General features: G+C 43.3%; 1 protein-coding gene across 1 annotated transcript in view; it reads right to left on the reverse strand.

Annotated features, from left to right (window-relative positions):
* Positions 1–18,232, reverse strand: part of EBF2 (EBF transcription factor 2) — a 219,180-nt gene that overhangs the window by 191,439 nt on the left and 9,509 nt on the right. The window contains exon 6 of the mRNA XM_065946596.1: positions 15,886–15,954. Within this exon, the coding sequence (XP_065802668.1) occupies positions 15,886–15,954 (69 nt within the window). The remainder of the gene's footprint in view (positions 1–15,885; positions 15,955–18,232) is intronic.

Raw genomic sequence — 18,232 nt, forward strand, 5'->3', positions numbered from 1 at the left:
AATTTGTTCTTTTTTTTTTTCTGAAGTTCACTAAATTACTCAGATAGATGTCTACGTGCTGTTATCCTTCATCTCGTGATTCAACATCTGGATGCTAAAATTCATACACCACACTCAACTGACTTGAGCAAGCACCAAGTGGACTGCTCGCGTTCACTCGAAGGAAAGTCTGGCTCTTGTTCAAACGTCAGCCAAGACCAAGTGGGGAGAGAGGAGCTTCCCCTTTACCTTTAACTTCATGCAATTTATCACTTGAGCCTAAACAATCCCACATGTGTGAAGCACTGGAGTCAGGGACTCGGGGAAGCCCAAACAAAGACTTTCAGGAAAGGCAGAGAGGGAAGAGGAGACGAACAGTGGACTCAGAGTAAACGCAATGCCCAGGAGGCGACAAGTCCATAAAACAGGGTCTAGACAGAGCAGGAGCCCAAGGCCCCAAGAGGTGACAAAATTGAAAGAAGAGACAGGATGGGGAGGGGCATGAGCACCCCCAAATGCCGACTTTTGTTCAGTCTCTCAGTGATGTCCGACTCTGTGACCCCGTGGACTGCAGCACACCAGGCTTCCCTGTCCTTCACTACCTGCTCGACTTTGCTCAGACTCCTGTCCACTGAATCGGTAATGCCACCAGAGCTTCCTGCTCACCTTTCAGCCTACGTGTGAATCAACTTCCACATGGACATGAGGAGAAAGATGATGAACCCCACAAGCCAGAAAAAACACGACAAGGAAGGACTGCACGTGTGCCGATGGGCTCCGGGGCCAGTCAGGGCTCAGAGCTCCAGGCATCTCTCTCCCCTTACCCCAGGCTGGAAGGCAGCCCTGACTTCCCTCTTTTTCAGATGACAAACTGGGATTCAGACAGAGTGAAGTGAGTCAGAAAGAGAAAAACAAATATTGTAGATTAATGCATACACAGGGAATCTAGAAAAATGGTACCGATGAAACTATTTGCAGGACAGGAATCGAGATACGGACATAGAGAATGGACTTGTGGACACAGGGGAAGGAGCGGGGGGATGAATTGAGACAGGAGCACTGACATACAGACACCACCGCGAGTGAAGCAGACAGTGGGAAGCTGCTATAAAACGCAGGGGTCTCAGCGCGGTGCTCTGCGGTGACCTGGAGGGGTGGGATTCGGGTGGTGCTGGGAGGAAGGTCCAAGACAGAGAGGATGGGGTGGGGGTGTGCTCGCTGTTGTCTGACTCTCTGTGACCCCGTGTACTGTAGCCTGCCAGGCTACCCTGCCCAGGCAATTTTCCAGGCAAGAATACGCCAGTGGGTTGCAGTTTCTTACTATAGAGGATCTTCCCTACCCAGGGGTCAAACCCATGTCTTCCTGCATTGGCAGGCGAATTCTTTCCTGCTGTGCCACCTGGGATATTCATGTGTGTGTGTGTGTATCTGATTTCACTTCATTACAACGAAGAAACGAACACAACATTGTAAAGCGATTATACTGCAATTTTTAAAAATTAAAAAAAAAAAAAAAGAAATTTGGATTCAGGTAGGATTGCCAGATAAAATACAGGATGCCAGTTGATTCTGAATTTCAGCCAAACAATGAATACTTTTTCAGGCTTCTCTGGTGGCCCAAACAGTAAAGAATCTGCCCATAATGCAGGAGATCCAGGTTTAATTCCCTAGAGAAGGGCATGGCAACCCACTCCAGTATTCTGACTGGAAAATTCCACAGACTGAGAAGCCTGGCAGGCTATAGACCATAGGGTCCCAAAGAGTGGGATACGACTGAGTGACTAATACATCCACTTCACTTCATAAAGTATATTGCATGGGAAAGACTCCTACTACAAATGTATTTGTTGTTTATCTGAAATTCAAATTTAACTGGGACGTATTTATACAAAGGGCTTCCCTGGCGGCTCAGACAGTAAGGAATCTGCCTGTAATGCAGGAGACCGGGGTTTGAACCCTGGGGGGTGGGGAAGATCCCCTGGAGAAGGAAATGGCAACCCACTCCAGTATCCTTGCCTGGAGAATTTGATGGACAGAGGAGCCTGGTGTGCTCCAGTCCCTGGGGCTGCAAAGAGTCAGACACAACTGAGCAACTAACACACACATTTATACTAAAAAATAAATCATTCGTGTTTATCTGATATTTAAATTTAACTGGGCATCTTATAGTTTTATGTGCTAAATCTGGCAACTCCAGCGACAATAAGAGGGAGAAATGAGTGAATGGGTGAGTGCCTGGATGGCAGAGGAGTAGAAAACCCAAATCTGAGATTATAGCACCGTCATCATACGGCAGGAATAACAGTCACTTCAAGCACTCCACCCATGGGTCATAAATCTATGTCCTACATACAACCTTACCTCTTCTGGAATAAGAAAAAGCCTTTTTCAACAGAAGAAACTGGCTACAGACAATCTAACTATAGTCAAGTAAAACGCCAGCAGTCTGGGCTTCCCTGGTGGTCCCAGCAGGTAAGACTCTGTGCTTCCAATGCAGGGAGCTTGAGTTCCACCCTGGTCAGGGAACTAATTCTCCCATGTGCCTCTCAGCATGGCCCCACAAAAAATATTTTTTTAAATAAACAAAAATGAAAGCAATATATATATATATATGTTTTGTGCAGTTCAACTTTTTTTAAAAAATGCCATCAGTCTGGTCTCTGGTTTAGAAGGTGATGAGTCTGAAGCTCAGGCGGGTGAGACGCTTTGCAATACAGTAGCAATTTATCAACCTGAACCCCACAGTTTCTTCTCTTCCCTCCCTCAGTTTTCACAGACCATCCCTGCTTTGTCTTGGGAGCTAGAGATCTTGTCTCTAATTTCCAGTGGAGTCTCTGACCTGCTTGTTACACGGCCCGTGGAACAGTTGCTCTTCAACTGGGTTTTCTCATCCGAAACGTGGGCTGGCAGAGCCAGTGAAAGCGTTAGTTGCTCAGTCCTGTCTGATTCTTTGTGACCCCATGGACTGTAGCCGGCCAGGCTCCTCTGTTCATGGGTTCTTCAGGCAAGAATACTGGAGTGGGTAGCCATTCCCTTCTCCAGGAGACCTTCCTAATGTAGCTCTAATGAGTCATGTGCATACCTTTAAATCAATCATATTCGAGAGAACAGCATGTATATTATCTATAGTGAAACAGATCACCAGCCCAGGTGGGATGCATGAGACAAGTGCTCGGGCCTGGTGCACTGGGAAGACCCAGAGGAATCGGGTGGAGAGGGAGGTGGGAGGGGGGATCGGGATGGGGAATACATGTAACTCCATGGCTAATTCATGTCAATGTATGACAAAACCCACTGCAATGTTGTGAAGTAATTAGCCTCCAACTAATAAAAATAATTGAAAAAAAAATCAATCATGAAAATAACCTGTGCAAATTGGACCCAAAGCCAAAAAAAAGTCAAAGGCTCATCCTTAGAGACCCACCTCGAGGGCTTTATTGGAGGTTATGTGTGCATTACAGCATTCAGAGGAGCAGTGACACTAAGCGTCCTGTCATTTTGTGAGTTCTCTTTTTAAAATGTCCCAGCATCTTATGGGCCTTAAGAAATGGAGGTGTTGGGACTTCCCTGGTGGTCCAGTGGTTAAGATTCTGTGCTTCCTACACAGGGGGAGAAATTTCGACCTGGTCAGGGAACTAAGATCCCGTGTAGTGCACGGCGACAGTGACAGTGAGGGTCACTCAGTCCTGTCCAGCTCTCTGTGGCCCCATGGACTGAAGCCAGGCTCCTCTGTTCATGGGATTCTCCAGGCAAGAATACTGAAGTGTATAGCCATGCCCTCCTCCAGGGGATCTTCCCAACCCGGGGATCGAACCTGGGTCTCCCACATCGCAGGCAGATTCTTCACCATCTGAGCCACCAGGGAAGCCGCTCACATACTGAGGGAAGGAGGTGTTAACCCCACAGTCCTGGCCTGAATCCAATGGCTCCATCCCTCCAAATTCTTCCATTCCTGCCATGATTTCAGTGAGAGCAGGGATTTCTCCCTTCCTTCCTTCTGGAAAGCTCCTCTTGGATGGAAGCAGCTGCCATGTTTCTCACTAGCTCTGGTTCCTTGGTGGTCTTGAGGGGCTGGGACAAGTTCAGTTTAGAGGAGAATCTTTCTGGAGAACAGTCACTCCATTAATTACCTGGTCCAGACTGATAAGACGCTGACTCCCTATAGACTCAAGTCTAGGCTGCCTAATGTGTTTTGGGCATCTTGTCACTCAAACACTTTCCTTTTAAATCAAATGGCTCCTCCAGACCAACTCTAGGTCACTGCACAGAACAGAACAGAGCCACAAAGGAAAAATCTGACAAGATTTCAATCAACAAAGAATCTAGTCAAGCCCTAGTAAGTAGAACCCTAAATCTGAAAGGGCTTCCCTGGTGGCTTACATGGTAAACAACCTGTCTGCAATGTGGGAGACCTGGGTTCAATCCCTGGGTCAGGAAGATCCCCTGCATACAAGATTTAAATCTTAAAATCATCTGTGGACAATAACCTTTTCATCTCCTTGGGATATGTGTCCTATTTTCCAGATGCTGGGTCTGGTAACCCCTTGGCTGGGTTAAAAAAGAGACCCAGAAAAACTTACCCAGACCTGTTTGCTCGAAGAGAAAGCGAGTAACTAGAAGTTCTAGAAAGTTCTCTCTGAGTGAATATGTAGTCTTCTCCATCTTTCCTAAGTTCTGGGTCCTTTGTTCTCCTCAAAGCCAGCCAGACAATTTTGGGAAAAGATACCTTTCTTACAAACGACTATTTCTTATTTCCAACATAGCACAATTTCAGAGTACTATTTTTCCATTCCTGGACTCACCTCCTTCCTGCCAAATCTGCTATTTAATCACATCACATGATTTTCTGAAGAAGAAGCTGGAAGCTGAAATATACCACTATCTGTTCTGAATAACCCCATACACCCAGCTGGGCCTCTGCATTACTTATAAATGGTTCAAGCCTGGCCTTCCGAAATTCTGCTTTCTTACAAGCATCCAGACTACTAAAAAATTCACAGATTGCCAGATGGTACAACAGCAGTTCTTTGCAAAGGATCTGAGCTTCCCAGTGAACAAAGGACGCGTACTCATGGGGACAAGTGGCAACATCAGCAAAAGCTTTGCAGTGGTGGGTGTATTGGGGGAGGGGAAGCGGGTTGTAGAGAGGTGAGAAAAATGGGCCTTTCGCCTCCGTGCCTGGTATCTGGTAGGGAAAAGCTGACTCCCAATGGCTGCTGCGGGTGGAAGAAGGAACACATGCCCAGAAGAAGCCGAAAGAAACAAAGCAGAAATCGGGATGTTTTATTTCACAAAATTTGAAGCTTGGGCCTATCTTCCCAATTCCTGGTGGAAATCTTTTGGGGAGCAGACAGGCAAACACATCTTTATTCCTGGGACTAAAAACAAGCATGCTCTTCCAACTTGGCCAGTTCCTCATGCCAGGCCTAGAGCATTGAACTTGGAGTCCCAGGACCTCCATCCCTGAGTTAGGGTGATGCCCAGGCTTTGGCAGGTAAACATATAAGTTCCCAAAGAGCCACAAGAAGAAACGCATTTGTGAACTACTGTTAACATCTTTCTCACAGCTTCCCCTACATTCATTCCCCATGCACTCTCAATGAACCCTCTAAGTTCTCTCTCCAAAATACCCCCCTGACCATGACACTGCACTAGTCATGGTGTTTGCTGTCCTTCTGCTGCCAACACAACAATGTCAAAGCACTTGTGTAAAGGCATGTAAGGTCTTCGGCGATCTGGACCCAAATAATCTTTCCAACTGCCCCTCCTATCCCCTTCTACTCATATCTATGCACCTCTAAAACTACAAGCAGATTTAAGAAACTTCCCTTTCCACATGCCTTTTCCTACATACTTTCCTTCTCCTGGAATGCCTTTTGACCTCAACTGCATATGTCCAAGTTACAGCTCTCAGCCGCTCTACCACCGCCTAGATGAAATTCATTTCCCCACTTCGGATCTTCTAGACTTTTTATCTCTCCCTCTTCCGTGGCAATTTTCGCATCTCACATTGCATCATGGTTATTTCTGCACATCTTTTATTTTTCGTTCTGAACTGTAAGCTCCTGACAGTAAAGCCGTGTGTCTATTCAATCTTAGTATTCCCTAAGAGCACCCTGCAAAGTCCATGGCATGACAGGCCCTCAATAAATATTTACTGAATGATCCATTCTGCCTTACAACCTGAGTGATCTGTTCTTGGCATTGTTTTGTACCACTTGGTCATTGAAGGGGGACATTGCTAAGTGGTTGTCAAATACAAGTGCTTACAAGAAAGGTCCTATAGAAACTGGCAAAAGACTCAGTCATTCAACTCTCTGATGTCCGGCAGTCAGAGATTAATCTGCCAATGAATATTCACTGAGGGTCTGTAGTATCCAAACCACTGGTAAGACACTGAGAGACCAAGGCTAATAATTGTTTTGACTTTTTTTAAAAGATTCTCTTCCATCATGCATTACATGGGCACCACACACACATTCATGATTTAACACAACAAACAACTCAACGGGAGAGGTAGTACTGTTAACACTATCACAGAGCTAATGATAAGACAGTCAAGGCTTAAGAGACATATGGTGTCTGACATCCAAGAATTACAATATAGTTGGAAATGTAAGGCAAGCCCACGCAGGGAAAGAGAGAACAATATCATATATCCTAACAAGAGCGAGGTTACGCAACACGTATCAAGGGAAAAGACTTTGACTACAAGAATTGATATCTTTGGAAATGTAGAATCTGAATGAGGTCTTAAAAAAGGGATCAGATTTATATTGGCAGAAAGTTGGGGATGGGGGTTCCAGGCAGGACAGATGTGTGCAAAGGGAGACAGTGGGGCATATTCAAGCCTGTGTGATGGAACAAACACCTTGATTCCATGTTGATTTTTGGAGAAATAAATGATGGAACTGGAAAGTTGAAACCTTTCTTGCACCCACTCACCTAGTGTTTAGGGCAGTTTTATAGTTTGTAAATATATTTCTCTCTGTGTGACTATTTAAACTGTCAGCTCCTTGGGAGTAGAATCATGCCTGTCGGATTCCCTGATGGTGTCTCAGAGCCAGGGCCTCACAAATATTTGCTTAATAACTGAACTACAGAAAAAAAGTCAGTAAATGAATGAACAAGGGAGCGAATCAGTGTATAGATGCCTAGCCTAGTTTGTGTCAAATGCTAAAGTTCTGAAGTCTAGGAAGACTGGTCAGTCAAGTGGAGTCAGTATAATTCTTAGAAACCCAGAGGAATGAATAAAAAAGGATGTGATACATATAAACAGTAGAACAGTACTCGGCCTTTAAAAAGAATGAACTAATGCCATTTGGAGCAACATGGATGAACTTGGAGACTGTCAGACTGAGCGAAGTCAGTCAGACAGAGAAAGAGAAATACTATATGACATTCTTTACGTGTGGAATACAAAAAGAAATGATACAAAGGAATTTAATTACAAAGCAGAGACAGACTCACGGACTTCAAGAATGAGCTCATGGTTACTAGTGGGGAAGGATGGGGGGAAGGGATAGTTAGGGAGTTGGGATGGACATATGCACCCTGCTATATTTAAAGTGGATAACAAACATGGTCCTACTGTATAGCATATGGAACTCTGCTCAGTGTTATGTGGCAGCCTCGATGAGAGGGGAGTTTGGGGCGGGGAATTAAAAATAAATTTTTTAATAAAAAAAAACACTAACCCAACTACAGAAATGAATATCATAACTTTTCAGCTCTTTAATCAGGAGGAGAAGAATGACTTTCTCAAAGAAAACTGTTTCTTGTTTACCACTTGGCTCAGGTTGTCATCTAGTGAAGTGGTTCAACCCAAAGGGATGGTTTTCTACACCAAAAAGTAAAGGAGTCCTTCTCCTACCTGCATCTCCTTAAAACGGCCAAGAAACTAGCAAAGGTTCTACTAGAAAACAAAGGAAGAAGAATATAAAAGAATGATGTTTCCCTTTGGTTAAATAATCTGTGTTTTTTAGTGGGAAAATCTAAACCTCTCGGAAGGAATGGAATTTTCACTGTTAAAAAAAAAAGCTGAGGGCCACGATTTCGTAGACTCTTCACAGCACTGGGCTCCGCTACGCTGGTGCTGAGGAGTCTGTGCAGAGATGGCACAGGTGAAGAGCTCCTGTAAGTTACTGATGAGCAAGGAGGATGAATTAGCATGTCTGACACCCAAATCTGCGCCTTGGCTAGAAGCAGAGGGTTTAGAAGGTAATGTAAAGGTCATCCATTAATCCACAGCACTTCATTTTACAGATAGGGAAACTGAGGCTTAGGGAGGTGGCTCAGGACCTCTGTGACATTAGACAGCTAAGTTACTAAATGATCTGGGGTCAGAAGCAGGAGTCCTGATCCTAGGCCTGGGCCATTCCTGCTAAACCATGATGTCTCTCTGGGGACCGATGTTCCATCAAACCTGTCACACCATTGAATGTGACTTGTACACTCTCAAAGTTAGATGATACTTCAGAGGCCAGTGATCTGGGCTTCTCTGGTGGCTCAGCAGCAAAGCATCTGCTTGCTAATGCAGGAGCCATGGGTTCGATCCCTGGGTCGGGAAGATCCCCTGGAGAAGGAAATGGCAACCCACTTCAGTATTCATGCCTGGGAAATGCCAAGGACAGAGGAGCCGGGTGGGCTACAGTCCATGGGGTCACAAGAGTCAGAGACAGTTTAGTGACTAAGCCACCATCACCACAGGCCAGTGATGCCCACAGCTTCCCGGAGAACGGTCCCCTTCTCTAGTCCTCCTATCAGAGTTCTTAGGACCATGCTCACAAGGCTTTTCTATCCTTCAACAACCCTAAGTTCTCTTTTCCTTCTGTTATGCCAAACTCTTTTTCATCATAACTTCCACCCATTGACAACACTCCAATTTCACCATGGAAACTGCCTTTGTGACCTTGGCCGAGTTACCTACCTCCTTCAGACTCATTTCTTCCTCTGTAAAATTAAAGACTTTTCTCAATTATTGAAGATCAATTAAGATTATTAGGTGACCATAAATTGCTTAGCATGATGTCCAGCATGCAATAAGTGCCCGTTAAGTGTCAGATAAATGTTGAGTACTATCCTTACCCTTCCTCCTCCGAGACAGAGTCCTTCATTCAGGAGGAGTTACTACTTATATACCTGGCTGATCCTTTCCCAGGGAGAGGGAGGGAATGGTCACAGGCTGAAAACCAGCCTCAGTGGCCGCTATGGCAAGAATCCACTAGGCTTTGTGGGCATAAATCTCACCTACAGTTCGATTCCAACTGCTATCCAAAAACTGCTTCTCAAAAATAGAGACACAGTTGCAGAGAAAAAACTTATGGATATGAAGTGGGGAAAGGGGAAGTGTGAGGAATTGAGAGATATATATTGATATATACCCTATCAGTGGGACTTCCCTGGTGGCTCAGATGGTAAAGTTTCTGCCTACAATGCGGGAGACCCAGGTTCGATCCCTGAGTTGGGAAGGTCCCCTGGAGGAGGACATGGCAACCCACTCCAGTACTCTTGCCTGGAAAATCTCATGGACAGAGGAGCCTGGTAGGCTACAGTTCATAGGGTTGCAAAGAGTCGGACACGACTGAGCAACTTCACTTTCACTTTCACTTTCACACCCTATTGATACTATGGATGAAATAGATAACTAATGAGAGACTACTGTATAGCATAAGGAACTCTACTCAAAGCTCCATGACCTACATGGGAAGGAAATCTATGAAAGAGGGGACACGTGTATACATATAACTGATTCATTGTGCTGTACAGTAGAAATTAACACGACATTGTAAGTATTAATTGGGCTCTGCTGGTGGCTCAGATGATAAAGAATTCACCGGCAATGCAAGAGACCTGGGTTTTATCCATGGGTCAGGAAGATCCCCTGGAGAAGGGAATGGCTACCCACTCCAGTATTCCTGCCTGAAGAATTCCATGGACAGAGGAGCCTGTCAGGAAGTAGAAACTAACAACAGAAACTAACAACATTGTAAAGCAACTATTAATTTTTTAATAATTTTTTTTAAAAAATAATTTTTTTAAAAGTACTGTTTCTATGCTGAAAGGGACAGTGAGGTTAAAAGTAGAATCTACATCACAAATCAAGAATAGATGAGTATGGAGTTTCATCTGATAAACTAACTGAAAGAAAAACTCCAGAGTTCAGAGTCAAGGCAACCCCCTCTAGCATGCATGAAGGGTCAATAAAGGCTTTATTTCCAAGACATATTCTCTGAAAGCTCCCCTTCCACCAATAACACTTTGCAGAGTTCAGTTATACATGGATAGAGGAATAACAAATACAGCCCAGAGGAAAGAGGATCCAGACACTTCTGCAGTGAATGAGGTAGTCGGTGAGGCATAGAGAAGCAGGAAGAGCATGTGCCAGTTGGCAGGGAAAAGGCAAATGAAAGCCTGGACCATAGGAAGAGCAGCAGATGAAGATACCTACCAAGATAGCGGCAGGAGAAAGGATCACTTAGAAAGAAAAAAGAAAAAAAATTCATAGCCTTTAGGATGGCAACTATCAAAACACACAACAAAACTAAACAAGCAAATAACAAGTGACGTGGGGATGTGGCGGAAATGGAAACCTTTGTTCACTGAGGCTGGCAATGTAAAATGGTGTAACCGCTATGAACATGGCATGACAGTTCTTTAAACTACCATATGATGCACCAGTTGAATTTCTGGATACGTTTCCAAAAGAATTAAAAACAGAGACTCACAGAGATTATCTGTACACCCATGTTCATGGCAATATTATTCACAAGAGCCAAAAGGCTGAAGCAAGCCATGTATCCACTGACAGATGAATAAATATAGTCTCACCATACAATGGAATATTATTCAGTCTTTAAAACAAAAGAAATTTTGACATAAGTCACAACATGAAGGAACCCTAAGGATACGATTCTGTGAAATAAGCCAGTCAGAAAAGGATAAATAAAATATTATATGAAGTACCTATGGGAGTCAAATTCATAGAGGAAGAAAGCAGCATGGCAGTTGCCAGAAACTGGGAAAGGGGAGAGGGGGAATCAGGATTTAATCAGAACAGAGTTTCCATTTGGGAAGATAAAAAGGATTCTGTAAATGTATGGTGGTGAAGGATACACAGCAAGGTGAATGCACTTAATACCTCTAAACTATACATTTTTAAATGGTTAAGATAGTCAATTTTATGTTATATATATTTTGCCACAATTTTTAAAAAATTGTTAAAGGAAGATAACATCAGAAAAACGGCTCATGAGCAAATAAATACCAGATCCTTTTGCATAAACCTTTTGAATGAAGGTTATTCTGAAGTTTGCTTGACTTCTTGAAAAATAAAATAAGCAAAAACCATCAACATTTACAATGGTCCTTCTGGAAGCAGAAGCAGAGTTCATAAATATAGAAGACCAAGATCCAAAGACAAAACATTGGTATATTTATCATGTGAGAAATAGGTTGGAGCTGCCCTTTTAATAGAAAATATCATGGTCAGAGGCAGCCTACAAATATCCAAAAAGAACGCTTTTCCTCTCCTCTCATCTGATCTTTCATGGGGCTACAAGAACGTGAACAATAAACACTCTTTATCCTTCTCCCAAGTCAGTGAGAATGTCCCTAAAATCCTCTTTCCACGGACCATCAAGGGCTTTGCCATGGCTCAGACAGTAAAGAATCCTCCTACAACACAAGAGATCAGGGTTCAATCTTCCCTGTGGTTCAGACAGTAAAGAATCCCCCTACGACACCAGAGATCAGGGTTCGATCCATGGGTCGGGAAGATCCCCTGGAGAAGGGAATGGCTACCCACTCCACTACTCTTGCCTGGAGAATTCCGTGGACAGAGGAGTCTGGTGGGTTACAGTCCATGGGGTCACAAGACTCAAACATGACTTAGCAACTAAACCACCTCCACTGTCTGAAACCCCAAAATGTAAGTCAGTGTGAGTCTTTTAATTTTTATTTACCACACAGAGATCTTTATGGACAAGGTGTACCCTGAAGACCTCAGTAGGGAACATGTTTTCGTTGTTGACTTTGCTTTGTTCTGTTGAGGTTTTTTTTTTTTCAGATAGGAACTTTAGATTTTTATACTCAAAATGAATAAACGCTACTGCCACGCTGCACACGTGTTTCTACACAGAAGGAAGGCTCTGCTGGGGGCCTGTGATTTAGCAGCAAGTCCTACTGGGCTGTGTGTTGGCCTGGCTTTTTGGAAAGGGGTGTGACTGCCCAAGAATTCACAAAAGTATGCTTCAAAGACAACTGAAAATAAGAATTAAATTTATGTTTCTAGAGAGATAAAGGATGACAGTCACATAGGCAGGGGAAAAAAATTCCCAGTATGGGGCTAGGTCTTAGGAAATGGAGAACCCAGCCTCTGATGGGGATGCTCCATTGTAAAAATCCAACGATTTTCAGTTAAGGGGCTGTGAGGTTGAGGAAGTTATCTGTCGTATTTCAAATAGCCTATTAGAAATAGAGTGTCTGCCCAGGATGTGGTCACATGGGGCTAAGTGAAAAGTCAGGTCGTTTCATGTTTGAGCTGGCAGTCTATCAAGTTAGCGTGGTAATACTAGCAGTTCTCATACCAATCAGAATCTCTGATCGGCTATTGATGAGATTAAGGACATTTTAAAAAATTATTTCTTTATTTTTGGCTGTATCTTAGTCTCTGACCATGGATCAAACCCCTACCCCCTGCAGTGGAAGCATGGAGTCTTAACCACTGAACTGCCAGGAAAGTCCTGAGATAAAGGGCATTTCTGGGATGAGATTTTTCCTTCCCATTCTGTTGCACATCTTCAAGTAATAAAAATTAAATTATAGCTGGATTATGACTTGTTTGTTGCAGCTTGGCAGGCAAAATCTTGTAGAACCTGGTTCTGCAAAGGAAAAAATAAAAGGGGTCCCTGGCGGTGAAAAGTTTGGGAACCAGTCTTGAAGGGTCCCCTCCCACTGCCAACTTGCAGAACTTCAAGGGAATAAACCAGCTTCCCTGGAGTCAGAGCGGAACATGGCTGTTGTGTGAGAAATTCAAAGATAGACAGTGTAAATTAACTGCATCTGGTTAGATGGAGTGAGGAGGAGGAAGAAATAATTAGTCGGCGTATAGGAACAAGGGCAAAGAAGAGAGTTCTATATTTACCCAGAGGAAATCCAAAATAGACTACTTAGCACCTGTTGGGTTATCTCAACCCCATAGCTCGTGGGTTATCTAAACATTTCTAAGGTGGCAGGTGTTGAACCCAGGGACCAGAGGTACTGCTTGACAACACACGCCACCCACCTCACCTCCGGCAAAGGGAAGCCTGCTTTCAATCCTCTTCCCCTTCCACAAATGAAAGGAAGGAGGCAGAGAGAAGCCCCAAAGACAGTCAGGAACAAAAAGACAAGATTCCGATAGAGGAACAAGCAGTATCTTCAAACAAAAGCCCTCTGATTAGGAAGCCGAACAAATGCATCAGTTTATAACAAGATGAGTTCTTTAAAAAAAAAAACCTGATCCCTGACCAATTTATAGCACCCTTTGGTATGTATGTTTCCACATGCAGATGCACAACATTTCAGAAGTAACACATATTACAAGCGATGCAGAGACATCGTCAGACTGTTTAATTGTGCACCAGCTAATAAAAATAAATGCCACCATCACATAAAGCTCCTTAAGACACAGCTAAAATACAATTTCCACCTTCTCAGAAGAATTTAAAGCATTTTAGCACACACAGTGAAGGCACATAACCTGAAATCTTTTTCTCCCCATAGATGCCAAGAGCCTATGTACAGTAGCATGTGTATTATATGGAAAGAAAACATAGCGTATTCTTTCTCCCTGCATTCGGGCTATACACAGTTTCTTAGAGAAAGGACTGCTACTAAATGCAGAGTCTTTAGAATGTGTGTTTATGAGATGTAAGGTGCGGGTAGGCATTTATGGGTTTGCAAACATTTCTAAAGCTGGTTTATGGGGTATTTATTACAAGAAAAGATATCACAACCATGAAGTTAGAATACCTTCTTGAAAGAGGAGCTAAAGTTAGTTTTTAAAAAAAGACTAGACAAAGATAAGTGAACTCAGTAGACATGCTGGAAAGGACTAGATCTGTGTCTACACCGCTCTCACAGACTTCATATCCTCCAGAGCAGCTCAGGGTATACTAGGAAGCTGGGAAATGTGTTGTTTCGTCACTAAGTCGTGTCTGACTCTTATTCAACTCCATGGACTGTAGCTCCCCAGGCTCCTCTCTCCATGGGATTTCTGCCTTCATACCTTCTCCCTTCCACAAATGAAGGGAAGCCCAGAAGACAGTCAAGAGCAATTAGACAAGATTCTAATGAAGATTCCGAGAATACTGAAGCAGGTTGCATAGGCTTCCATTTCCTTCTCCAGAGAATCTTCCCAACCCAGGGATCAAATCTGTGTCTTCTGCATTAGCAGGTGGGTTCTTTACCACTGAGCCACCAGGGAAGCCTGGGAAATTATATTACATGTGATTGTATAAACTGGGACAGAGAGTGCTGGGAGGAAAGGATTGTGGCTGTGACAATAAGAGCATCAGAGGCCAGAAGTGAGGACAGCTGTGTACCAGCACCAGCTTCACTCCAACCAGATGCATAACTGTGGGCAAGTCACATCACCATTCCTGAGTTCAGCCTTTTCACTGATCAAACGAGGAAGACAGCTGGTTCTACAGAGTTCCTACAACTCATTAATTTTAAGTTTCTATTTGCTTTCAGAAAAACTAAAGAAATTCCAAAGAACTCCCTCAAATGGGTCTCACTTGAACCTCCTAAGATGGTGAAGGCACTCTATGCATCCAGCAAACATTTCCTACTTGACTGTCATCTTCCTCCAAGCATCTCAGGGAATATTGCAAAACTGCCATGTATATTTTAGCAACCTTCTGCAATGTCCAACAGCAAGCCATACCCTCCAACTCTATACCCTCTGTGACACCACCGAGCAGAGATGCTGAGTGCTGTGTCCAAGGTCAGAAGCTAGGATAGGATCAGAATTCCAGCCTCCTCATTCCTAGGCTATGCTATACTTTCCACAAAGAAAGCAAGCTGGCTTTCTGGGAAGAATGCCAGAGGTTCCATTCTCCCAACTGAGAATTTGTTGGAATATTGGAATAACAACTTTAGAGACTGCGGCTGCTCCAATCCATTTCAGGACCTGTCTAGAAACACAAAAACCCAAAGAAAGAAGCAAGAGGGAATTCTTCCGTTTTTTAACGAAAGAGAAAAAATTAGGGGTGGGAATATGGGATTTCTTAAAAATTACATGATTGCTGGAAGTTAATTTGGTATTTCTTCACTGGTTTGTAAGTTCTGGTTCCAATCACAAAAACATACAGCCAAGGAGGCCGAAATCACATTTCAATGAATTAGCATCTTGTCCCAAAGAATCTTTTCCACTCTGAACATAACATAGGACCTGGAATGCAACCCTCTGTGGTAGAAAGGAACCTCCCCATGTGCAACAGAAAGCTTGTCATCATCCCCAAACCATAATCTAATTTGACAGTCTTCAAGCCCAACAGCAATCACAGAGAGTGATGAGGAAGTGACCAAGTAACTTCGGGTGCACTGCCTCTTCTAGAAAACTAAATGAGACCCTATTTCTGCCAGGTGGGAGAGATGGCATTCTTCACCACCCTTTCCCATTAGACTGAAGTCAGAGAACCTGGAAAAGATAGAGACATCTGTTCAAAAAGGAAGGTTCTGACTTCTTTCAAGAAACGCCAACCGAAACAAGAAAACATGTGTGAGACCAGCTCCATGCCTTGAAGGTAACATGTACCCAACCTTACGGCAAAGCCCAGTGATCAGTACTCAGAGCTGAAATTCTAAAAGAGAAAAGCCAGAAATGCTTTAAAAAAAAAAAAAATCACGTTTTCCCCCTACCTGTCGATGATGACAGGGTCTGAAGGAGTCTCATTTCGGTTGCCACAACTTTTCTTTTCACAACACCGACTGTAGGTTGGGAAGGAATGAAGAGAGCAAATGAAACATGTTAAAATCCAGAAAGTACGGTGAGCATACAATGTTAGGAACGTTCACAAAAATAAGCACATTCTTGGTAGCTGCTTAACTATCAGCTGCTTGAACATGAATGTATGGCTATGTTCAAAAACACTCAACATGAAGCCCAAGACTATTCATCTAAATTCTCCATCTATGACTTATAAACTGGTAATTCTCAGCAAATCACAACTTTCCCCAGAGCTTTATTTGTAATCTGAATGATGGATACTTGGACTTTAAGATCCAGAAGGTCACCTCCAGCTCCATGTTGAATGGTTTTATTATTGTATATTTTTTTTAGATCTTTGTGTCTTAATAAATACTTGAAGGAATAAGGGAAAGGAAGAGGTATTAAAAAATGAAAAAAGACCCCAAGTAGCTGCCTAAATTATTATAAACTTTAGTTACATAACAGCTTTCTTCACAGAACTCACTGTACTTTATAATCATTCATTCATCCATTTATTCATTCATTTCCATCATTTTCTAAAGGTGAAGGAAGATTACCAGAACTATGGTGTGCATTGTCAAATGGGGGAAAAAATTAATCAGGGAACTGTAAAAAGATATCTCTACTCATTTTCACCAGATCTGGAACAGAAATGGGACTTAGCATGTGGTAGGTCCCATCCTGAAAATTCTGCCTCCCGAGACTTTCTTCCTTCCAACTGGCAAAGTACTGGGTACCAGGTAGCTACCGGAGAAATGCTTGTGGGATCATCTGAGATGAAGAGAGAAAGAAGGGGCCCTAAGCAAATGCAACAGATGGAGATGGGAAGGACTCAGGAGGACCTAAAGAGAACAAAACACTCCCCTCCAAAAGGCACAGAAGACCTAAACAAATATGAGAAGAGCAAGGGAGGCTGGGTGGCCAGAAGCACAGGAAAATCACATCCCCATACTGCCTGTCTGCTCCTTGTCAGGACCACAGACTTCAACTTTTTAAATCTTTTCTTAAATCATCTTTATAGGAATATGATAACTTTATAATGTTGTGTTAGCTTCCACTGTATAATAACGTGAATCAGCATAGGTATACATATATCCCCTCCCTCGCGGCCCTCCCTCCCACCCCACTTCCCCATCCCAGCGCACTTCCCCACCCCACTCATCTAGGTCATCACAAAGTACCTAGCCGAGCTCCCTGTGCTACGCGGCAGCTTCCCACCAGCTATCTATCTTACACGTGGAGTGTATATATGCCAGTGCTACTTTCTGAATTCATCCCACCCTTCCCTTCCCCCCTGCATCCACATGTCCATTCTCTACGTCTGTGTCTCTATTCGTGCCTTAGAAATAGGTTCATCTGAACCATTTTCCTGGATTCCACATATACCTTAATCTATGATATTTGTTTTTCTCTTTCTGACTTCACTCTGTATGACAGAGTCTAGAGGACCACAGACTTCCAAATACCTCTCAGGTCATCCAAGCACATGGTCCACCATCACAGGAGTTGGTAAAGGACACAGTCTTGACATGGTTTATAAAAACAGCACTATCACCCATGCCACTTGGAGAATACATCTCATAAACACCCGCCATAACCAAATTCCTGTAAGTGTTGCCCTTCCTGTGATAGCCCCCCGATGGTTTAAGATGATGCAGCGCAATAGAAGGGTTGGTTAAGAGGGAGCTGGAGCTCTGACGTCTAACCCACCTTAGTCATTAGTCAGCTGCACGAATGGAGTCAAATCTCTTTAACCCTTCTGGGCTTGACCTTCCTGACACATGAAATCAAAGGGTTGGACTAGATTATCTAGAGTCCCTTCTAGGTTTAAGAAATCCATGAGGACACAAGATTCCTGCAATTCAAAAGTGGCTACAGATTAAGGAAAAGGATGAAGCCATGTGGTAGCAAAGACCCAAAGGCCAGCCCAGTCTTAGATTCGCTTCCTGGTTCTCCACAGTGCACTCTGATCCTCTACAGAACTATCAACAAACAGATACTTTTAAAAAGAAATTTCAAGTTCATATGTCATATGTAGGGATGTGTGGACTCTTCAGTGAACAATTCTATCATTCTCCAAAAGTTAAAAATATGTGACATGCTTAAAGAAACTTTTACCCAATGGGCATGATAAGGCTTGGAGAAATTTAATCAAATTAGTATGAAGTAAAAGAAAGCTTGTCTCAACTTTCTTAGATGCTAGTGTTTGCTGCTGAGGCTCTCTGAAATAATATTTTACTTTTGAAATTATATTAAGGCTTAACTTTGAAAATTCCA

Source organism: Muntiacus reevesi, chromosome 10, assembly GCF_963930625.1.
Source record: "Muntiacus reevesi chromosome 10, mMunRee1.1, whole genome shotgun sequence".
Lineage (NCBI taxonomy): Eukaryota > Metazoa > Chordata > Mammalia > Artiodactyla > Cervidae > Muntiacus > Muntiacus reevesi.